Genomic DNA, 25,460 nt, shown 5'->3' on the forward strand with positions numbered 1-25,460 from the left:
TGCCCTGTACTTGTGTGCTAAAGCATTCAATAAGATTGAATGGCAATATCTCTGGGCTGTGTTCCAGACTTTTGGCTTCAGTCCTACTAGTTGCAAGGTACAAGGTGGTTTGATAAACTACAAAGAACAGAAAATTTGTATGGGCAAGGAAGCAAACCAGGATATCTAGTAGAACATTAATGGCACCTGTACAGGAAAAAGGCTAAACCCTCCCTGAAATGAAAGTTTATTGCAATGCCTCATGTTGGTCACTTATACAGAGTAGGTTGAAACAAGAAGAAACAGTTAAAAATTAAAGAAATGCTTGCATCACTATTACAATCACCTGACCTAGTTAGGGATAGTCCTTGTGGGTCCCATAATGATCTTCCTCCTACATCAGGTGTATCTGCCTGTCTTTGATGCATGGCAGGATCCAACATAAAGATGTACTGATAGTTGTTTTTGTGTTTCAGGAAGAATACCTTTATGGAAAAATGTACATTCTAATCTATTATATGAGCAGATGAGGGATGGATACTTTATATTGTATAAGGTGCATGAAGAGAAATGCCCTCAGGTAGGAGTGGAAACACTATGGAACCTGCAGCTGAGAAGTGTTTGTCAAGCCCAGTTTGGAAGGAAATTGGCAATACTGGTACCAGTACTGGTGCTGGATTTAAAGAAACACTCCATAAATTTTCTATAATCTATATGCATATTCAAATTTAATTACCAGCAAAACTCTACAAGTTATCAACAAAGTGAATCTGCATTCATAACACCTGCCCTCTTTTAATTCCCGCTACCCTGTTTCACACCATAGTTTTTCCACTGCATAAAAAATATGTAACGCCTCTAGTTTACAATCAGCAGTAAAATCAACACCAGGAATGTAGCAGTAAATCTTGGGGAAAACAGCAACTTTTTTTTGTTGTTTAGGTTGTCTCCTTACTTTTGAAAGCCTTTATTAAGTCAAGGTTGGTGATTAGTTAAGCGATGGGAAGAACAGAAGGACAACTGATTTTATAATAAGGGTTTTGGTTTCAGCTCATTTCCATTCAGTCAGCAAAGCATACTGGTATAATTTACTGCTCCGTGGAACAATATTTGTGTGTATTCATGTTATTCATACAGTATGAGTTATAGCAGTGCTCTGATGAGGATATATCATCCAAAGAATCTGATTAAATGGCACACCTTGCAATTAAACTGTAGATTGCTTCCTGCATCGCCCACATGTGAAAGTATCCTTGTTTACTCTGCAAGAAAAATAGTGAACATGCTGTTCAAAAGTCGTTTTAATGTCCCTTTAGCTCTATCTTCAATCCACATGATTCAGCAGCCTAGAAGATACAACTTAAAAGCATGAAACTAGCTCATGACAATTTAAGAGGTAACCTGAAGATGCAATGCAAAGGCAGCAGACCTTGCTGTGATTGTAGCTACAACCCAATGAGCTTACAATCTCTAGAAATCAAGGTAGATGCCTTAAATAAAGTCCAGCATCAATATGATGTCTATGGAAGCTTGAGATGCCTCCCTGGCATTGGTATCCCTGCAGGCTGCAGTCATCTCTTCTCCTAGTGCTCTCTTTCACCTGAGTGCTTATAGTAGTCTTAAGCCCTGAAGCTGGCCATAGACGCAACAATACGTTCGTACGAATCATGGATTCGTACGATTTTCGGACCGTGTGTGGAGAGACCCAACATTTTTCGTCCGATGGAGATCAGTCGTTTGGTCGATAGGACAGGTTAGAACATTTCTGTCGCCTGCCGATAATATTTCTGCATGTATTGCCGATTGTACAATTTTCAGTGGGAGATTTTCAGTTGTCAGACATAACTATCCTACGATTGCTGTCAGAGGTAGAACATTGGCTGATCTGTACTTTTACTACTTTATTTGATCGGAATGGTAAGACTTTGATCTGAATGGCTAGTGGCAGGTCGGGAGATGGGAAAGTCTGATCGTACATTGATTCGTACGATCGGATCTTTGCGTCTATGGCCAGCTTGAGACAACTAAAAAAGCCAAATAGGTTATGTCAGTCCCCTATTATGAGCTTTCTGGATACTGGGTTTCTGGATAATTGATCCCATTTCTATAATACTATATGGGCACCTTATGCAATTTTCTCATCCTAGTATAGTAACAAAGAGTGACTGACAAAGACATTCATTGTATCAGAGACCATTGCAAGACCTCTATGTTGATCCAAAAGCTGGCAAGCATCCCCAACCCCAATTTAACATCACAGGGGAAAAAAATTATCAATGGCACAGAAATATTATCCTCTTTGGAATTATGGAGGTTGTTTCTTCAAAGACTTCCTTTCAAACAGGCTTTCATATGTAATGAAGACGATGCTGATTTGATTTATGTTTGTAATTGAAGTGGGAGACTTCTTAGAATACACGTGATGCCTAAAGCATTAGAGTTATGAATACATCAAGCAGCTCAGGCAGAATGCTCAGGTTAGGAACATTAAGTGAACTTGCTTGATGTTATGGCTATGGTCAGGGAAACAGAAAGCATTCTACCCTGTGTCTATTGATTCATGGGAAAAAATTCACAGTTAAGGGATCCGTTATCTGCAAACCCATTATCCAGAAAGGCCTTCTCCCATATTTTATCCAAATTATTCAAATTTTTAAAAATGATTTCCTTTTTCTCTGTAATAATAAAACAGTACCTTGTACTTGATCCAAACTAAGATATAATTAATCCTAATTGGAAGCAAAACCAATGTATTGGGTCTATTTAATGTTTACTTGATTTTCAGTAGACTTGAGGTATGAAGATCCAAATTACAGAAAGATCTGTTATCCAGAAAACCCCAGGCCCTGAGCTTTCTAGATAACAGGTCCACTACCTGTACTATGTTTTTAAATCTTAAACTTATCCTAGGGCAATGCCTATGCTAGCATACACTTATGCTATATCTTTATACAAGCTGTAACAAATGGTATAAAAAGTACAATTTGCAACCTTTTGTAGCATTAGTCCACTTCACACCCAGCGCAACACTTTGCCAGGCATAAAATTCGCTCAGACTACGTTAATTCAATAAAATGCTGAGTATCGTCATGGGCGCCGAACGCTGGCAACTTTTCACTAGCGTTACTTCGCCAATGTGAGCATTTGATAGTGAAGATGCACTAGCATTAATTTTTGCCTAGCGAAACTAGGGATCTTCTAGGGATCTTGCGCTCAGATCAATTTGCATAGGGCGGGAAATTTAAAGTTGTATGGACGTCTTTATGTTAAATGTTGATGCATATACTTACAAATTAAACTTTTTAAAACACATGTCCAGGGAACCTTTATAAAGACAATAGAGTTATTCTAATGCCCTACACATGTGCCCACTGTAAAATTAAAACGTATGTTTTCAAATATATGAGGAAAACTGGTTACCCAAAAAAAGCTTGTTAGGTCTTTTGCAGGCTAATAAAAATGAAAAAATTAAAAGACGCCAGCTTTATTTGGACTTTGATGCATTTTCGGATCACAGAATATAATATAGGTAACAGAAGATTGAGGAAGATCTAGCTAACAGTGATGGGCGAATTTCTCCCGTTAAAAAAATTATCAAAAGGCGAATTTTGCCATTGGTGACAATTACGACGCCGGCGACAATTCTGACGCGCATTAAAGTTAATGGGCGCAAATTCACCCATCATTACGCCTGGTCTGAGGTGGTGAAGGCAACTCTGCCGAAAGAGGTAGAGTTCAGTAAAATCCGCACTTTAATGAATTTGCAGAGTAAAGTCCATTCACCAGACCGAATTGTCACCTGGTGATAGAGTGTGAATGCCCGTTAGTCTTTTTCGCTAACGAATTGGCGCCTGCTATTAAATTGGCAATGTCCCTGCGGGGACATCTGCCCCATAGACTCCATTCTACACTTATTATACTTATTGTCAAGATTGTACTACTTGGGGCACAGATCTTCACTGCTAAAGGGTTGTGGTGGAAGGAAAGGGTTCTACCCTGCATGTAGAAAATGACACCCAAGGTGTAGCATTTCTAACCCTAGTTTCTATACTGCAGTTTTGAATCTAAAAGCAACTGCGCTGAATAGGAAAATTGCATGCATGAGAATACCAGCTTGAATGTGAACTGAAAACCACTAATGATAGATATATCATAAACATTAGGGTGCGGCAAATGGTGCCATAACCAGGAACCCATCTGTATTTTAACATGCCTCTTAACCTTAACAAAATCATTGTAAGACTGTGCGGGCTGTTTCTTAAGTGGAAGCAATTTGTGCTTCTCACTTCTCCTTCTGCAAAATAACTCCCTGCTGTGATGTTCAGCTGAGTGCAAGACTATTGTGAAAGCCGGCAGCACAGCACTCCCAGAGCTCATAAAATCAGCAGAGAAAAAAAGACCTCTTACCTATTCAACCTGGCTGGCTCCTGGCATACTCTCAGCTCTGCTTGATAGCCTGGGAATTAGTAGTGCCGGTACTTTAGTCTCTAGGGTGCATTCGTAGAATGGTGAGCTAGTTCTTCTTGCAGATATGAATAGTCTATGCACACAGACAAACGGCTCTGTTTATGCATATATTCATTGAATTATAGAGAAAGTAGGAGAAATACTAGAACACTGGTTGGTTTTAAGGTAGGGGAAAGGACCATTCCATATGACCGTCAGCATCATAGTAGCCACCTAGAGAACACATTCCCATTGGGACTTAACTATAAGCAGCTATAGGGCATCAACAGACTTTATATAAAGCATTTCAACTACATAATTGCCCAATTGTGAATGTGGTTAGTTTGATATAACTGCAGATACAACCCAGTTTAATCTGTTACCTATCAGATTTAAACAGGGTCGGTTAATGGCTTAGTGAGGCTTCAGTTCTATTTAAAGCTCAATTGGTGGTGCTCATGAGGAGCCACCGCTGCACAAATTACTGGGTCAGACACCCCAGAGGAAGAATTTGCTTTCTTCAAACAACTGTCACATTTAGTTATCTGCAGAATGAACAAAACTTGTGTGATGGAGCATTTCCTTCCCAGAAACCATTTTTCCATCTCTTCTTTTGTCCTTTGATAACAGAAGATCATTCTCCATGGCTCGCTAACACTAGAACCCAAATTACTAATTTACCAGGCAACAGGCTTCCCCAGTTACAGATGTTGACTACATAGGTGATAATCTTCTCTCTAGGTACAGATTAAAGGTTGAAGGACCATTTTTTCTCTTAAAATGAAAGTGTTGTACATCTTTCCCAGGTGATTAAACTGAGTGGCTGGCCATTGACTCATAGATGCTCAAATGTTTGATATAACTTTGCAAAACAAGGGAACATTTTCCATTTAAAGCTGAAAGTCAAACTGGGCAAGAGAATTGTCTGTGTATGAGAACAACTGTGTAAGTGAGAAATAACCTAGAGCCATTAGTGCTGGGAAGTTTGTACTAAGGGACATAATGATCAAAGTTTGAGGTTGGAATAATGCAATGTAATCAACGTACCCTTTGATTTATGATTGATTTGATGATGGTCTTTGCATGTTTAATCTCTTCATTTTAGCTCTAATGAGAAACCATAGAAACCAATGGGAAGTAGATATTTTACTTTTAGCATGGAGATAATTGAGTTGTCACCCAAGGCATAGAATGGCTGAAGGCAGAAACAAATGTTGCATTTAGCTGTACAAATGCTTGGTTTTTGGTGCTGTAGAGAACACTTTAAGAATGTTAGAAGACTTACATCTCCTTTACACTCAACCCCAATATTTCCTTGCTAAATTGTGTTTAGTATATATTAATGGCTATTCCTGAAATAGCTTTATGGTATTTCTCTGTACAGTTTATAAGCACACTTGGAGGTTGTTCATGGTATTTTACATGACATTCCAATTTTGACTCACTACACCCCAATTGCATCAAGTCACAGTTTATAAGCAAACTTGGAGGTTGTACTTGGAATTTGCCATGGCGATCCCATTTTAACTCACTACACCCCAATTGCATCATGTCCCATACCTTAGAATTCCAGACCTCACATTGTCTTTGTAATTGGATTATTAGATTGACATCAGAATGTTAGAAATAGTTAAGGAAGGGAGTAGGAAAAAGAGAAAAAAGCAGTCAGAAACACTCAAAGCTATGGAGTCATTAAAGGATCTATTCTATTTCATAGCTTGATATTTCCAATAAACTAATTCAACCTTTAGTTTTCTGTCTGGGTGACAATTTCTTTCTTGGTGTCTTTGTTGAGTTGTAGGCTTGTAAACCGTATAGTAAGAACAATGATGGCTGATCACTTTAGGATAGAATATTTTTATCTTAGATCACCACCCCTTCAAATGCAGGCAGAATGTGGCTTTGTTAGTGATTTGGAATTCAGTAACTTAATCCTTTTAATCAAGGAATTGATTTATTCTGGGCATGCTTCCTTAAAACCCAACACACTGCTCTTCCGGATTACTTAGGGCATGAACTGGACTCTACAGCACTGGGCTCCTCAATTGCTGCATTAATACATTTTAATATAACATTGAAAGTATCCCTAACCCAAAGACTTGACAGGTTCCCAGTAGTTCCCCATCTTCTTTTCTGCCGATTCCCAGCGCATGGGTAGCTGTCACTGACCTTAGGGACTGACAATATACTTTATATATGCAATATAACATTCATAATACAATTTTATTAGGAATTAATTCAGATTCATGTTATATGGCGTCTGACACTCAAAATATGACAAGGTGGGGAGCTGCTGTGAGCAATCTGAAGACCCAGATTATTACTTTTTAGGGCTGTTCAACCTCTGGGCTGATGCAGTAAGTTCAGTATATGAAATACAGAATCTTTAGCCCTCTTCATTTTCTTTAAGTTGTTTTCATATTTTAGAATTTCTTTTCTACCTGTCTTTTGTTGTTTGGTCTTCAAAAATCGGAACTCTCTACTCTCTGTTACAGTTTTGGGATAATACTTCAGATATATCACAGAACATTTTACAAACCCATTGTGAGCAGGATCATATGAATAGACGGGTCTGGAACAGGGTAAAGTCCATTTATTGGTCACATATAAAGATTCTGTGAGCAAAGCAGCATACAACAAAACAAAAGCCTTGCCCCCACTTGGGCTCTAACTAATATACAGAGTAGTTACCCTCTCTACTACCGGTCCCCTACTGGGATTTCCGGTCAAACACAAACAGTACAACTCCCCAGAGTCATAGTACCTTTGCAAAGTCCTTTCCCTTTGGGGAAACATAAACAGCCGCTTCCAATGGCCACACTCAGCTCCCAGCTCTCCTCAGTGTGTGTCTCAATCTCTCACTCTCAGCCCCAACCCTCTCTAGCAGCTGGCTGATCTAGCCTGCTAATTATTCTAGGGGAATTAACCCACTCAGAACTGCTGTACATATGGGAGTAAGACATGAACCTAGGGGAAATATATCTTCCTTCACACTGTGCTCCAGTTACCGGTTCACACCCTATACAGAGGGACAAGAAGACACTGACCGGGAATGTGTTTGCTGTCTGGAACATAAAAGGAGTGTAGATTTTACGTAGGTCCAATCATGCCAACCATGGCTGTTGATTAAAATGTACTGGTTGGGACAGAAGCAACTTAATTGGATTATTTTGACTGAATTAGAAAACCTTTGGTAACACTGAGCTCCTTAATTTTCTGAGCACAAATGTAAATTCAGATTCAAGATAATACACCAATGGAACTGGCAACTAAAAGGACTTTTGGTTGCCCATGGATGGGATGGCTGCTGCTGTAAATAAAACAGTGGAGGTTAGCCACCTCTGGGAGAACAAACAGGGAATTTACAGCAGTGCAGTGATTGGTTGCTGAGTGTCCAGTTATTACTGTGTGACCAAACTAGAGGTAAATAAACAAGCATTGGTTCATGAGGTTATATTCACTTGCAGTTGGTGTTAAGATACCCTACAAAGAAAGAAACCTGTATTGTCACAGGTAGAGGCTGATTGTTGGGAATACCATTGTTACAGGTTCCTGGTCAATTGATAAGGTCCAGGTTTAGGTAGGTAGGCATCCATTTTCTACCTATTACCTCTGGAAATGTTTCATGTTAGAGATGTTATATGTATTGGAATTGTAGTTTAATAAAACAACAATTGACTCATGAGTCATTGAGCAACAATGTGTAGATCCCCCCATAAATAACGCATCTCTTCACACATTTATTGTATCTCTAAAAATTGCAATGTCTGTACTTGGCTATTTCTCATCTTTTTATAACAGCAACTGTGTAGATAAGAGGCCTTTCTGTAAGAGCACTTCAGGGTAGCAGGAGAGGTAAAATAATACTTCAACAAAGTACATTTCAGCCTTGTCTCTATTGGCCTACTTTGGCAGGAGTCTCTGTGCAAGTGCCATAGGCTTCCTCTCACAAGAAAGCACAACCATACACAGTACTAATGTATATACGGCACACCCAGTCATGTCAGATTCCAAGTTTCTTTATGCTTGTATCTTATTTGTGTATATACAATGCCCTGAAAACCTATAGCATTTTATTTCCTTTTTGGATTTACCCTGCTTGAGATGAAGGTGAGACTTGGATATATATTAATAATGCCGATATCCAGAAGTTGAGTTCTAAGTTTGTGCAGCTGATATATATTCATGGCACTCTGAAATTTCTAATCTTCCCATTTCTATCAGAATAATTTCCCGTGGGACAGCAAGATCCCTTTATGGCCATATGGTATTCATTCTAATGGGATTTACCTGCTTCTCCACTAATCAACCTGTCTCCGTTGATAGCTCTCAGTCCTTACCATTTTACATATATTTGCATCCATTTTTTTCTGCTAGTTTCATATTTAATTTTCAGTTTGATAAACTGTACCATTTGCAGTGCAGTGTTCAATGTGTCATATATAAGTGATGCCTATAAGTGCCGCTAGAATGCAGTTGTCAGGCCCAGTGTCGGACTGGCCCACAGGGATACCAGGAAAACTCCCGGGGGGCCCAAGTGTCAGTGGGCCCTCCTGTTTCAAAACATTTGGCATATTTCATGGCCATTACCTATTTCTATGAGAACAAAGAGACTAAATAGATTGCATAATAGATTATAGCATGTAAAAAAATGAGACTAGCAGAATAGAGGTTGCATGAGAGGAATTATAATTTTACTGAGAGTGGGCCCCTGGTCTAAGGTCTTTTGGTGGGCCCCTAGTCTAAGGATTTTGGGTGGGCCCCTGGTGTCCCAGTCCGGCCTATTAATTATCATTTACATGAGGCAGATATACATTCAACCATCTTTATCGTTATATAAAGAGCTGAGGGAGTGGTTCAGGCAAAGCAAAGAAAGAAAAGTGATGATTTTCAATTATTGCCAAAAAATGGAGAACATAATTGATGGTTAAGGAAAATCAAGAGACTTCGTTTTTAATAAATATTTTGCCCTTTTAAAGTATTTGTAATCAACATATTTCAATGATAATTACTGAATACACAGGAATGAAGGTAAATAGTAGCCCAAGACAGAAACCAGACATAGGGGCATGGTGGTGACATAAGGGGCGAGGCTATGATGGTGGGCCAGGATAATAATATCATGGGGCAGGGTTATACAATTTAGGGGTGGGGCAGGGGCATGGGGGTGGGGAGATGAAATCACAGGTGGGCATTAGGATGGATTTTGGTTTCATGTCATTGATATTGGAGCAGGCAATGCTGAACCAGACAACCTGAAGAAAAACCAAGCTGTCTAGATGGCAACCCTAAAAGTCACACATCCACAAAGTCCGACATTTTCGCTCAATTAAACTTTTACTTACTTCCTTATAGCCCAGAAAAGGAAAAAAAATTGTATGAATTTGCTATCTTAGATATTGTTGTAAATATGGCTGAATAACTGATATGCCAATGTTTTTGTCTGCACTTGCAAAGCGGGCTTAGACTACAAAAGTCTGACAACCACCGCATTCGGGTTAGTTTCATCAAGAACCAATTAATCTGCCTGTTTGTTTTTGGAACATGAAAGAAAACCAAAGTACCTGCAGAAAACCCACACAGACCATATAAGAACTTTAAAACTAATGTAATGTGTCTTTACACTGACCCCCAACCTACTTCAATTACTTTTAGCAGTGGTCCCCTACAGCTTGGGAACCTCTGCTCTACAAGATTTCTGGTTGTTCCAAAAGGTGATACATAACATAAAGTCAAACACACGCACCTCTATCAATCAGGCACCCTTGGCTAACAGACTTGCAGAGCCTCATTATTCATATGGAGTAAGACTGTCAAACCAACCTCTGGTTGATCTATAACTTCTACAACCAGTCAATGGACAGCACTGGTATTAAGTGTTCAAGTATTTCTTAAACTAATGATCTTGCCCAAATATAGCCATCTTTCCTGACCATGACCCCGACCAGCAGGATACACAAATGCTGTAGATTTTTAAATTCAGTAATGATAATTAATGATAATAATACTTTCAGAATAAAAATAGCTTTAGCAAGTGCTGAATATTATTGTTAGGCTAATCTATAATTGAAGTAAATCACCCACAGTCTATTCTATTCATATAGAAGAATCTTTCCAAGGCCCCATTCTATTATTCAAATACCCCTGTATATCATAATAGCATGACTTAAATAAAATCTATTTTCAACCCTGTAAAACCCTTCACTTTCCACCAGGACTGGTTATCTCCATTATATTCATCAGAATTGAAGTCAAATTTATTTCAGCGCTGCAAGTATATATATTTATATATATACTGATTTCAAAGTAGTGATAAGTTTTTATAGGCTGAATCATCTTTCAGTGCATTATAAATGAAACAGTGGCAGCAGGGAATTTAGATATTGTACAATGGCTCTTGCCAGCAGCGTTAATGCCTTTCAGTGATACACAATAGATGGAATGAAAAGCCTGGGTATAGCGTGGAGCATATTCTCACTATGTCAATAGATGACTGGAAGTTTTTGTTGCTGTGTTTGTTATCTGTCCTACTGGATATATTTTTCATTATGACTATACCTGGGATTTATTTCCCTCGGTTCTGATGCCGTGACGGTCACATTATATACACAAAGGATCCCTGGGATAACAAAACATATTTTTAAGGAGAAACAAGAGTAACCCTTTCCTGGAGAATCTTCTTACTACTCCCCATGATGAGAAAATGCATAGAATATGTAGCTTGTTATAAATTAGGTCTAATTACATTCTGATTATTATTCTTTATCTAAGCACTGATAATATTTCTTACCACTTTATAGAGTAGTTATCATTCACATTAGGCTTGCCTGAGCAGCTCACAATCAAATTTTCCATCTACAGCCATATTTTAGCTATCGCTATTTCCAATTATGCTTCCTGTACATTTCGGGACTGTTTATGGATACTGGAACACAAGTTAGAACCTATACTGATAAGAAGTGGTGAGGGAATAAATTCGCCAGGCACAAATTCGTGGCTAATTTCCGCATTTCGCTGCCGGCGAATAAATTTGTGAAACTCACGCAAAATTTTGCCGGCGGCAAAAAAATCACATCAAAGTCGCTCGCATCAAAACCATTGCGTGTCAAAACGATTCGGATGCCCATTGACTTTAACTCCGGCATCAAAATTGGCACAAATTGACGCAAATTGACACGGGCGCCAAAATAGACATGGCTTCAAAATGCAAGTTTCATAATTTTTTTGCCGTTCCGCAAATTTTCGCGAATGGGAGAAATTAATCCATCATTACTGATTAGGCAAGAATATACCAAACCTATGCAGATAGTATTCTAGTCATAATGGCAGCCAAGACCCAAATACAGTGAGGTTGCATTGCCTTTTGTCTTGGGCATTGTTTCAATGTATACATATTTATACATTATATTGGTAAAATGAATGGGAGCAGCCATATAGCTTCTTTTGTATCTTTATCAACAAAATAGACATTCACTGGCCAAATTATATTGAAAGGGCTTTAAGTTAACTTTTCCTATGTTATAGGATGGTTAATCCTAAACAACGTTTTCATCTTCATTTTATTTTTATAGTTTTTGAATTATTTACCTTCTTTGTCTGTCTCTTTCCAGCTATCAAATGGGGGTCTAAAAAACAAATGCTCTGCAAGGCAACACATCTATTGCTATTGCTAATTTTTAGTGTTCATTTCTCTATTCAGGCCCTCTTCTATTTATATTCCAGTCTCAGTCATGGTTGTTAGGATAATCTGGACCCTAGATTGTTGAAAATGCAAACTAAGAAACTGCTGACTAAAATATTAAATAACTCAAAAACTGTGAACAATAAAAAACATAACACAGTTGTAAATTGTCTCCATCTCTACATCATACTAAAAGTTAATTTAAAGGTGAACAACCTTTTTAACATTGTCTTGGAATTACCATGCTGAACATGGCATTAAACCTAAAATGTTAATTGTATTTTTATTGCAATTATATATTTCCAGAACTACCAGTGGTTTATAAGAAACACATTAACCACCACCTCTTATACACAAGGCAACCATGCCATTAAAGGGACATTGAACCCAACTATAATGTTGTCCCGCTGCACTCTTAGTTCTGTGTAGAAGTTGATGAAAATCTTAATTAAACATGAACAACAATTCACCAATGAGAATTCTACTGACCTAAAACTTAATTATACATGCCAGAGAATTCACCAGTGAAATCAGGCATCTTGCTGTTATCTTACATACTGAGATTATTATGTTTTTTTTACTTTATATTACACTGGCATCAAGAATGGGCATAAATGACAAACTTGTTCAGAGCTTAGAAACTGTGCTTAAAGCTTCCAACTTCAGTTGCAGGAACAAAAAACATGGAACCAGATTTACACAGATCAACTGGGATCCTCATTGATGGATTATTTTGCATATATAATAGTAATAGTAATATTGCTTTAGGAATACAACCCTAATGTTGCTGACTACAGCTCCCACAAAGACTTTATCTTGATATGCTAACATAAGCTTGGATTTGTAGTACAACAACAACTGGCGTGGTATAGTAGGGTTAACAATCTGCCTCTATGGATGCTGACTACAGCTCCCTCCATCTTTAACCAATGACAGAATGCTGGAGAGTACTACAATAATATATAAAGTATAGCCAGCATTTACGTTGTCATAATAAATAAAATGGCCCAGTGATTGGCTACTTTGAAAACCACTCACAATATAGCACCTGCCTTCAGGTTCCTCAGGAGTTTATGGTTATTGGAAAAATGTCAGAACCCTGAAATAATGGCTCTTATTAGTCATGCTGGTCAGCTGAGTTGAGCATTGGATTAGTAGTAAAAGCAACAGACTACACAGATGCTACACAGAGAACAGGCCTACGGGAGCTTAGTAAGTCATCCACTACTGATCGTTGGGCTCAACTGGAATAAACAATGCACTGTCCTCTGCACCTCTCAGCTGCCTGTTATTATCAATTCCGAATACAGATTTATTTTGTGTGCCTGGAGAAATATTTCTATCTTTCGTTATGGTTTATGGGGTCATAAGGATATTACTGTTTGTCACATAAAAGTACAGTCATTTCTGAGATATGGTAATTGAATGTTTAATGCTTCAACAATATTTGATGCATATTGGTCATTGCAGAGAATGATATCAGTGCTGGAGGACCTAAGGGGCAAACACTTTTGCTTCAACATGAACAAAATAGTATACTGTTGGAATATATTGGTTACTGGGGATGTGGTGCAGAAGGGGGATGTAAACCAAAAAATAAAAGTTTGCCCTATGAAAAAAGTGCAACTTTCCAGTATGCATCAGTTAAAACAGAGCTAAAGCTTAATTATGAATATGGCTAGAAATGCTGTATTTTATACAATGATCTCACTACACCAGCCCATCAATGGTACAGGCCTTCAGATTTGTCAACAGGAACTCCCTAGCTAATCCCTATTAGGCTATCTTTGGAGTGTCACTGCACATGCTTAGTATACTCTGGTCAGCTGTTAAGAAGCTGAGCTTAGGGGTCGTCAAAACTCATCAAATGATGGTCATGTCAGATCATCTCAGGTCATCTGTCATAGGGCTGATACTTACGTTTTCTTGCAGAATGCATTGGTTTTTGAGCTGCCATGTAATTATACTCTAGGGCAAATTTACTAAAGGGCGAAGTGGCTAACACTAGTGAAATTTCCCAGCGTGACGTCATTTTGCCACTTCGCCAATTTACTAACGGGTGCTGGCGTAAATTCACTAGCGAAGTAGACATACTTAATCACTAACTTGCGCATGTTACTGAATGTTATCTCTTGCGCTCAGACCAGGCGAAGTGCAATAGAGTAGATAGAAAATGAAAATTTTTCTAAGTCTCAAAAAACGCTGTTTTTTTTTACTTTTTACAGGGTGATAGGCTGAAAAAGATCGAAATTTTTTTTGGGGTACAATCCTTCCCCCTTACATTTGGCACCTAAACTATACAGTGGGCACACGTGTAGGACAATATACCGTAAGACCTCTATTAAATTTTATTAAGTTTCCCTGGCCTTGTGTAGTGTAATGTAGTTGCTGCAGCATACACGTCCATTGTACTTTAACTGCACGCCGTATGCTAATTAGGCATCGCTACCTTAACTTCGGACTGCTTATCGTATTATCGCAAGCACAACTTCGCAACCGTTCGGTAACCTGTGCGCAACTTCAGATCTTCGTGAATTTGGACAGCCCCGGCGAAACCAGCCTGGTGAATAGTGACAAAGTGCGGCAAAGCCGTCGATATCGCATTTTCGTTGCTTAGTGAATTTGCCGCTAAATCAATTAGTAATCAGTCTTGCACCATGAATGATATAGACTAGAGGATATATACAGTATATTGTGAGTCGGTCCCTAAACTCAGTTATTGACAGCAGCCCAGAGTATGAGCAGTGAATCAGCAGAAAAGACGATGGGGAGCAACTGGGGCATCTTTGGCGGCACAGATCTTTACTGCTAAAGTGCTGTGGTAGCCTTTGGCTGGTACAGAACATAATATAATATAAAGTTTGACATTTGTAGCCTAATAATTTGTTAAAACGTAGTTCTCCTTTAAATGATTTTTAAAAAAACATGTTTTCTTTGAAGAGGAAATGGTTATTCCTAATGAGAGGAAGTTGCCCTTACAGTAAAACTGTGCAGTGGAACAGTATGTCACACCTTGATAATGTGCCATATAATCTGGCTGCAGTATTCCCCCAGCAATGGTGTGGATGGGTAAAAAATTTCTTTACAGGACTGAAAATCTCTCAGCAGAAATGCCAGTGCCAATTTGACTGAAATCTCATTTTACATTCTGGTTAAGAAACAGCAAAATATTGAACGGCGGAACAAAAAAGTGTAATTTTTGTGACCTCATCAAATCTGCTTGTACATTTCCTCAAATATCGCCTGGTGACAAATCTAATTTACATCACAGAAAAATCATCATTCTTTGCATGACACAGAGTAATGCTGTAAGCTCACAGTATAGTCGCCCATACAGCAGCAAAACAAGAGATCCATGCGTCTGTTTCTGTACTGAAACTTTCAGCTGGCAGCAGGGGCGATCCTGACCCCTCCGCCGCCTGAGGCAGCAGCAGTTGCTGCTGCCCCCCCTCCCCCGGAATTGCGCTCTTAAAGTACCAGGAGCAGCATTTTTGCTGCCCCTGGTACCTAGTGGGGCTCTGCCGCCTGAGGCGACAGCCTCAACTCGCCTCATTGGCGAAGCACCCCTGGCTGGCAGATAAGAATATACAGTATATGATTTTTCTGGTTTTAGTGACTGGTGTGCCCCCCTTGGATAGCAACAACTCTTGTTGATCAGTCTTGCACATGTTTGGAGGCATTTGAGGCTATTTTTCCTTACAGAACAGCTTTGACTCAGAGGTGTTTATAAGCGTCCTTGCATGAACTACCCACATCAGCTTCATTCATAACATTTCTATAGAATAAAGTCAGGACTTTGAATGAGTAATTTCAAAACATTAACTTTCTTCTGTTTTAACCATTGTTTGGTAGATTAATTTGTTCTATCATTGAGGGCAAACCTTTCTGCTCCAGAGGCAGTCCAAACCATGATACTCCTACCACTTGGTTTCACAAATAAGATAAGGATCCTTATTTTGGAATGCAGGGTTTGCCTTTCACCACATCAAAAAGTCCTATTTCAGTCTCATTTGTCCACAGAACAGTCTTTAAGTAGCCATCTGACATATACATGTGGTCTTTCTCAAACTATAGATGGGCATAAATGTTTTTGACAGTACTGGCCTTCTCCTTGCAGCTGTCACGAACACCGCCCGCAGCTCCATGGCCGCCACATGGGTAGCGGCGCTGACGCGGTGACATCACCAATGGCGCCAAAATTGAAAATAAAAGGGCGCTCTGGCCACCTAGACGCTGCCCAATTATAGGATCTGTTTATTAGTGTTCCTGGGTACTTTATTGTTGCTATTGCTGGACTTTGACCCCTGCCTGGACTTTTGATTCTTTTCCATTCTGCCTGCCATTGAACCCTTGCCTGGACTTTGACCTTGAATTTGCCTTAACCCTTGTCTGTACCTTGAACCCGAACTTTGACCCTAAAGGCTTCCTCCTTGGTCCTGACTGGTGTTCTATGAGGTCTCTAGATGCTTGGGGATCTCCAAATCTCCCCATTGGCCACTGCCCTTAGACACCTTCCTTTTCTTTTTTGGTTGACTCCTGGAGAGGGTAATAATGGCGTTGGATTGCCTTTATTTGTACAATGCCTGACGATGGGCTGGTGGAGTCCAAACTGTTTAGAAAAAGTTTTGTTAAAATTTTTCCAGCCTGGTGTTTTTTCCATCAGTTGTTTATCACATTTTCCTTTTGTCACTGGTCCTTTTAACTGGAATGTAGCTTAAGAGCATAGTGACTAAGATAAATGTATTTGTAATTCTATAATTTATTATAACTTCCAATTACACATGAAAACATAGGAGGGAATCGTCCTGCTGACTGTATTACTTAGCAGATGTGCTGAAACCTGTCTTCTTTCTACATGAAGCTGCGCAAGAAATGTTATTTATCCCTCGAATAAATAATACATCTATTATGCCCGTCTGCTAAAACTGCACACACAGTGTTCTACAGACAGCCTGCAGAGCTGCCAGATTGCTTTGTTGTACCTTTCTTATCCGCACTAAGCAGAACTAAAATGCCATTTGTTGACAGTAATGCAGAATAGGATAATGCCTTCTGCTCTGCTAACTTCATCACAGTGAGATATATAATTTTTTTAGGAAATGCACTGATTGGCTGTTGGATAATGATTGACTGAGTCAATTGTTACATATGCCTGGCCTCAACATGGAAAGTAAGAATATGGACAGCAGTTTATATTGGCCCTAAGTAAAGCAAGGAGACCTCCATATGTAATGCAGGATACTCTGCCATTGTCATGCAGATGTTCTTGAAGTAATTCTCAACATCTGCAGAAGTTGTGCAAAAAAAATAAGTACAACCCACTCAGATCAGATGCCGCCAGCATTGCAGTGCAAATCCTTCTGTAACAAACAGGGTACACAGACTAACTTCTGGGCAACTACCCCACATATCTTATTACCACTTTCATCTGATGAATAAAACGTCCCATGTCCTGTTTGTTCTTCAGGATTTGTGGAAATCCATCTAATTCTAAACGGGCCTTTCTACACATTTGGTGAGGTCTTCAAAAATGAGAAGGTCTTTGCCCCATATGACCTCCCAAGAAGGGACTAAATCAAGCTCACTGAATTGTTTGTCCACTACCAACAATCAGATCACATGGGGTGGGGTTACTGTGCATCATACAAGGGCTGTAGTGATTTTCTGTCAGTATTCCAATATCTGATCATTAGGGGTCACAGCCAGCCCTTACTGTAAATTGTCTTAAACTTCTGTAAAACAGCTTCAATGAGAAGTGACTAAATATGCTGGAGCTAGTGGTATCATGCCATGTCTTGCTCTATCACTATGAAAAATATTAAGGGTATGGGGTCAAATCAATTGATGGTTACTGGATAGTAACCCTGTTCAAAAACAGTCCCTAAATATATTCTAATTTGCTCAGCATTATTTACTAATTACCTTAGAGATCATTTACAAAGCAGGGCAAATAGATACCAGTCTTCCTGCCATAGGCCTGTGTGTACCCTTGAATACAGCACTGCCTGTGTTCAGTAGCAATGTAGGTGGGCATGTAGGTGTCCCCTCCACTACTCCTTACCCATCAACTTCCTAACTTGTGTGTTGTCAAAAGTGCAGGTAAGAGCAGGCTGCAGTGGAGCTTTGTACTAAGTCTGCTGTATGGCAGGTCATAAGGACAGGGTCACCTTGTGTTCACTGATGCTAATGCTACAGCCAAACCATGCACGCAAGTGCTTTTGAATGTGCCATCTTTGAAGGCCATCTTCAAATTGCCCTGTTTTTTGTCAAACCATACTATCCTGACCCCAGTCACCAATTATTCTAGGGCCTTAAGCAATGCACCTGTTTAAAAAATCTGCCTGGTATAGTCTTACTGTGATATTGTAGCGTTCCACCAGTTAGCGAGGTTAGGTACTAATGCTGAGATGGGGCCCAATTGTCTCTGCTAATGAATAAAGTACCGCCAGACTGTTGACCTGTGCCCAAAAGGAAGTACGCACATGGCGCATGTAGCAACAGCATTTCCTGAAATAGTTTCCACTAAGTAAAAAGGATTTGATCAATACTATATAAACGTTCTTGCTTAGGTGGTATTTAATTTTGTAAGGTCATTAATTTATGGCTTTGCTATTATATCATGAACTGCACGACCAGTATTTAGGGCCACTTGATGAAATGCCTCAGGAAGATACTAAAGACAATATAAAGAGAATAAAAACATATTATAACATTTACTTAAACATCCAACAGCACAGTGTCATGGAATGTAATTTGTAAGTAATTGTCTTTAGCAGTGCTGATTGATGCCTGAGAGTCATTTATTGCATGTAGGTTCTTCTGAGCCCCATAGCAGGGGAGCAGCATGGTAACAGCGTAGGCATCATGTATGAATAATGATGTTTAGAGTCAGAGCCTGAAATCTGACCCCAGCTGACTGGTTAATCTTGTTACATAGCCTGCTTACATTCTGTAAATAGAGCAAATTATCCGAGCAGATGCATAAGGCAATCATGTTTAATCCATGGTGTTTGCTGCAATATAGCGATTGCATGCCTCCATTATACAACGCATAAATAAGATGGGGGCTGGGGGGGGAGTAGGGTTATAAGAGGATAGCAAAAGCCAATCTTTCTTTGTAATAGACTATGGGACTCATCTGCTGTTATTCACAAACACAAAAAACACATTTACAGTATTTCTTATCCTTTTTGCATGGTTATAAAATGGGCCTTGCTGGAACACCTTGTTGTGTCAAATGCTTCAATAATCATAATAAAAATGCATCTTTTTTAGAACCGAACACGGCGCATGGATTATTAATATACTTTAATTTCCTCCAGTTGCATTCTAGAGAGTCACAGTGGGAGGTTGAAAAACCCTCTTACTCCCAGACCATTATATCCTGCATAAATTAGGGAAATTAGGTCATAAGAGAATTACATGATGATTCAGTGATTACATTTGTTATGCGTGTTGGTAAAAAAGAGCTTGTAAAAATGTCTGAAAATCCAATTTCAATTGGAAATACCCAGCAACTGGTAGGTTCAGGAAAGAATTTGTGTTGAAAATGTTGTATAATTGTGCTCAACTGAAAATATATATAATAATAATAATAATAATAATAATAATAATAATAATAATAATAATACTAATGATGGGTAAGGGCAGAAAGAGAGGACAGCTTTTAAAACAAATTCTTACAGTTCATTCCACCTCCCATTATGTCTGAGAGCACATAAAAACAGTGGAAAGAGGGGCTAAAAAGAGGGGCAAAAAGTTTCATTATCACTCCTTGCACACCGAAGGAAAATGGAACTACATTTTAAGAGGACCTATCTCTTTATAGTAAAATCCCCAGTAACACCAAAAAATGAAAGGTTTTAAAGGAGAACTCAACCCCCCACTAATAAAACTCATTCAAGGGGTTAGGCTTCACTAATAACCACTACTGCTGCAGTATAAATCCCTATCATCCTTATCCCTATACACACCATGGTCAGTTGTGCAGAGGAATGAGGAAAGGCGCAAAAGGTAACCCACACTAGCACATACAAACATATTGCAGGTAGTGCCCTGGATGGAATCTAGAACCCTGCTGATGCAACAATGCAAACCACTACACCATTGTATGGACATATTATTCTAAATGTTGGTGCAAATGCTTGAAGTACCACTTTTCATTATCTTAATAAAGACAAAAGAGTTAATATAATGCCCTATACATGATCCCACTGTAAAATGAATGTTTCATATGTTCCATATGTTCTCAAATGTCTGGGGAAAAATGTTAAAGCAAAAAAAGTTAAAGTTAGGACTTTTGCAGGCAAACTGTAATGCATTTTCGGAAGACAGGATATGATGTAAGTGACATAAAATTGAGGAAGATCTAGCTTCATTTTAGCAGTTCACCTGGTCTGAGGTGGCGAAGAAGTAACGTTCAGTAAAATCCGCTCTTTAGTTAATTTGCGGAGCAACAGCCAATCGTCTGAGCAAAAATCGGAGCTTTTGCTAGCTAATTGTCGTCTGTGTCTGTTGTGAATTGTCGAGGTCCCTGTGGATTGGATTTCTAGCACATTTTCGCTAGTGACCACAACTTCACCCTTTAGTGAATCTGCCCCATAGAATTCATTGTGCAGAATTTGGAGAGAGTCATTTGGATGTATTGCTATTTACTGAGGGCAAAGGTGATTATGAGTCAACTATGAGATAACAATCCAGCTTTGGCTTTGCAAAAAAATTAGAAGGGCCCATTTACGGCTGTTACTGCAATCGCGGACATACAAATCGCTACAGTTGTTTTCCAAATTGATGCCATTTGTTAGAAGTACTTGTGTCCAAAGCTCCTCTGTAAAGTTGCACTCCTATGCCTTTACGTCTGTCCCGTACTTTTGCCTTGACTCACTGGGACTCCTGTAAGTAGACTATCTGCAAGAAGTTTGCATGCACCCCTTGTGATTGTGTAGAGAGGGGTTTCCCAACTTTTTTACCCCTGAACAGCATTCAGATGTAAAAAGAGTTGGGAACAACACAAGCACCAAAAATATTCCTGGGTGGTGCAAAATAGAGGCTGTGATTGGCCATTTGGTAGTCCCTATGTGGACTTGCAGCCTACAGGAAGCTGTTAGGTAGTACACCTTGTTTTATGCAACCAAATGTTGCTTCCAAGCCTGTAATTCAAAAATAAGAACCTGCTTTGAGGCTACTGGGAGCAACATCCAAGGGGTTGGTGAGCAACAAGTTACTCACGAGCTACTGGTTGGGGACCCCTGGTGTAAAGAATACTCTGGTCTCCTCCCATGCTCCATCCACATACAGGCAAGTTAATTGGCTTCTAATAAAATTTTATCTGTGTGCATGTGATAGGAATCTTGGATTGTAAGCTCCACTGGGGCAGGGGCTGATGTGTAAGAGTTTGGTGCTATATAAATACAAAAAAAAAATAAGTAGCAAAGGCATTAAAAAAAGGAATTAGAATTTAAAACTGCAGGTTTCATAAACAGAATATTCAGATAATCAAATATTATCCGCAGAGGGAACAATTGTAGAATTTATCCAAATTTGTCCAAAATGTAATATTATGATAATAAGATATTTCATATCTATTATCCGCAGAGGGAACAATAGCAGGATTCATTTCTTGTGCCGCTAGATATAATATAACTCATATTTTTCTATCTTCTATCTTTTAATATTCTGGGAACCGGAAAGTAAATGTTGGCTGAAATCCTTTGAAGCACCTTCTCCTTTGTCTTCTGACAATGCATTTAATTAACAGATGGTGCATCCTGCCTTCTTTTGGAGGAAGTGACATTTGAAATCATTAACACTGAAGGAGACAAAGATTTCCTGTAGTGATCCACTTAACAAAACATTACTGTAGTCCAAAGGCCCATTTTATTAATCAGCTAGGCAAGTGCTACTCTAATTAAAAGATATGCACAATGCAATTTGCATGATAAAGTGTTCTTTCCATCTAAGAGAAATGCCAGTAAATCCAAACAATATGATGATAATGATAGCATTGGAGCAAAATTTTAATTCGAATTCCAGACTATACATAAGTTATTGCGTATGGTTAAAACGTACTTGTTACTGGAAAGTGTAATATTGATCTGTCCTATGGCACCCTCTTTCTAATAATAACATATTTTATTGTCTTCTTCATTGGCAACTTTCATATCACTCATTCTTATCCATAGTAGCAACTGTTATTAGTAAAGTACATGTACATCTCATTTCTAAACCATGGCTTCTAATATGAAATAGGTCCTTCCATTACTGCTTGAAGAACCTTTGATCTTCTTGAAAGGCTTTCTATTACATCTAGGAACAATGTTGGTGGGATTTGCTTCCATTTACCTACAAGAACATTAAGGAGGATGGGAGCTGATGTTTGTGCTCATAGTCATCCCACATTTGGGTTGAGGTCAGGACTCTCTGCAGTTCTTCCTCTCCCATCTCTGCACAGCAGCTCTGCATGGACATTACTTGGTGCATGAGTAGCAAAAAGAAAGTGTCTGTAAACTTCAATCATAGAACCAATAAGCAAATGCTTGTCAAGGATGTCATTATATGACACAGTGGCACTTGTGTCAGCAATGAAGTGCCTTAAGCAGTCATTTTAAATGATTAGAAGCCACACCCACATTTTTTTGCCTTGTACTGTATCTAGAGTGCCACATGTGTTTCCCAAAGCTTTGTTTGTTGTTTGTAAAGCAGCATTAGTGATCTCAGATCAAAGATACATGTCACGTGTCTTTAGAATGTAGAACTCCTAGCACTTCTTGAAAACCTAATAATATGGTATATTAAAATATCACAGACAAATGGAACATGATAATTCAGTCATAACCTTGCCCAAATACTGAAACCTGTTCTTACACATATGGCCTGTTTCCCTGCTGTTTCAAAAGTTAAAGGCTGACTATATTTTCACATCTTCCTATAAATTTCAAGGTATACCTAGGCTTGCATGGATTTTAGGTATCTCTCTCTGTACAGGCTATGAGAAATCAAAGGTAATTATCCTTGCTACGATGAGTCTGATATCATGCCATGTCCCCTACTGACTTCTTTAAATGAACTTATAATGCAACAGGTTGCCTGCGGGAGGTGATAAGGCACTCATAGGCAGCATGCCAGTGAGACAGTGGCGGATTTGTAACTGCAAGCTAAGTCAGTAACACCATTAAAGAAGGTAGTGAAATTGAAGCAATAGTAAGTGCTTCAATTAATATATTCGGCACCTCTCATTTACTACCAATCACTACTTTTGTAGGTCAAATGAAAGCAAAATAAAGATGGCCATACATTAGAAGATCCACTCATTTGGCAAGGTCTCAAATGTGGGTGATATCCCCCAGCTGGCCAATTTTTGGCCAGATATCTATCAGGTTGCTCCATATAAGTGGCAGAAAAGTGGCCTCACCATGTCTTTGTTCCTAGCCTCCTTTTAACATTATGGTACACCCTGTCCCAAGAGCTATTTTCCCTTAGGTATCACAATTGTGTGATGTTTAATGGCACAGGGAGGAGGAGTGTCCATTGTATTCCGAGACTGTGTGAGGAATACCTGCATTCAAATTGCTTATTTGTACACTGGTACATATTTTGGAATACTGTGAATCTTGGCTATTATAGCAGCTGGGTAGCAGATTGAATATGCCTTGTATAAATATTGAAAATATCCTTCAGTTATTATAATGTAATGTCATTTTGCCATAGTTTCTGAGCAATGAGTGAACCTCAAATGCTTTGTAAAGCAGTCACCCCTGGTCTTGTAGATCACAGAACCAGCAAATATTAGGACTGATGTGTTTTTAACTGCACAACATACAGTGTAGACAAAGCAAAATATTATATAGCTTAATCCTTGAAGGTACACAGCCTTCTTCATCAGCATTCTTAAGCACACGTCTTCCTGAAGCATAGCCTGATTACATATAGATCAGCCGGCAAAGAATTTATTCTCACTATAGTTCTGTTTTCTCTACGTGCACCAGAAGGTTTATATACATGCTTTCAAATAGAATTTGCTCTAAATTCACAGTATATTTTTTCTTAAATGGTACAAACTCCTTTCACAGGGGTTTGTGGTTTCACCTGCACAGCAGTTTTGATAAGGTGGTTAGCCACGGGGTCTACTCAATCATTACAGTGCTGCACGCCAACTCTGTATCGTGAAGACCACATCACATTCCCAAAAGTACATCCGCTGATCATGCTGCCAACACTCCTTTAGATCATTATTTCTGGAGTTCTGGTTGTTGGCTGAGTTTTAACAGAGAACGCTAGCTACAATACCCTAGGCCCAGAACAGAACAATCTACTGTACAATATGTCCATCAGGAGTTTTGGATTTATGGATGGGTAGGTGCAGTTATGTGGGTCAGTATATTTTTTAGTTGCATAACTTCCAAGGTTTGAAATGAAAATATAGAACATTCTGGCCAAACCCTGGTCTACTGAGGCCACACATTTCCCTCTCCAATGATATACCATACCAACATGGCAATTGTCTCCATATTGTTGAGTGTACCGTATTTAATCTACTACAATGATTACAGTGTAGACTATAAAGTAAACTTGTTACCTGCTTTCATCATTGTGCAAAATTTACAATAATGCTCTCCCCATACATTTCCAATCTGACTGATGGAATCTTTAAAATGACAAGTAATGAAAAACATGTTTTTTTTATTTAATTGTGTTGTTTTAGCTGTCATTTCAAGAAGTCCCGAAGGACCAGGGGAACTTGGGAAAGCTGTCATCATTCCAAAAGATGATCAAGAGAAAATGAAGGAGTTATTTAAAATCAATCAGTTCAACCTGATGGCCAGTGATCTCATTGCTTTAAACCGAAGTCTTCCTGATGTGAGGTTGGAAGGGTAAGTTGAAAATCTCTCTATGTATGCAAATGATTGGGTTCATGATGCATGGAAATGGGTCTGCATAACAATGAAACTTACTTAACTGTAATTAATATACAAAGTTAGTGTGCTTCCCCAACCTAACCTGCTGCAGACATCCCAGCCCTGCTGTTGGCTGTCAACTGGATTTAGCCAGTTAGGTAAAATAAAACCTGTTAGTGACTCACAACATCAGTGTGTTATTTGTACTGGAGAGATGGTGTCGGCAAGCCAGTATATAGAAGCTGATTTGCTCCATGTGATGATTGCATCATTGCTTAAATTTTTGGGGGAATGCTGCATTATGGGTAAAAAATATGGGGATTTGCATTTTGCACACTGCACTTGTGCTTGTACGTAACCCATCTCCACGGTACTCTTGAATATATATAAAAGTAATTATCTTTATGTAAGTCCCTTGGGGCAGAGGACTTCAGCTGACACCTCAGTTATGATGATATTGG

The 25,460-nt window shown here is 38.9% G+C and overlaps 1 protein-coding gene across 2 annotated transcripts in view; it reads left to right on the forward strand.

Moving 5' to 3' along the window:
• The window catches only part of LOC108701330 (polypeptide N-acetylgalactosaminyltransferase 13), a 152,649-nt gene that overhangs the window by 17,841 nt on the left and 109,348 nt on the right, over nucleotides 1–25,460 (forward strand). For both annotated transcript variants that reach the window (XM_018235781.2, XM_018235782.2), the window contains exon 2: nucleotides 24,807–24,975. In XM_018235781.2, the coding sequence (XP_018091270.1) occupies nucleotides 24,807–24,975 (169 nt within the window). The remainder of the gene's footprint in view (nucleotides 1–24,806; nucleotides 24,976–25,460) is intronic.

Source organism: Xenopus laevis, chromosome 9_10L (genome assembly GCF_017654675.1).
Source record: "Xenopus laevis strain J_2021 chromosome 9_10L, Xenopus_laevis_v10.1, whole genome shotgun sequence".
In the NCBI taxonomy this organism is placed as follows: domain Eukaryota; kingdom Metazoa; phylum Chordata; class Amphibia; order Anura; family Pipidae; genus Xenopus; species Xenopus laevis.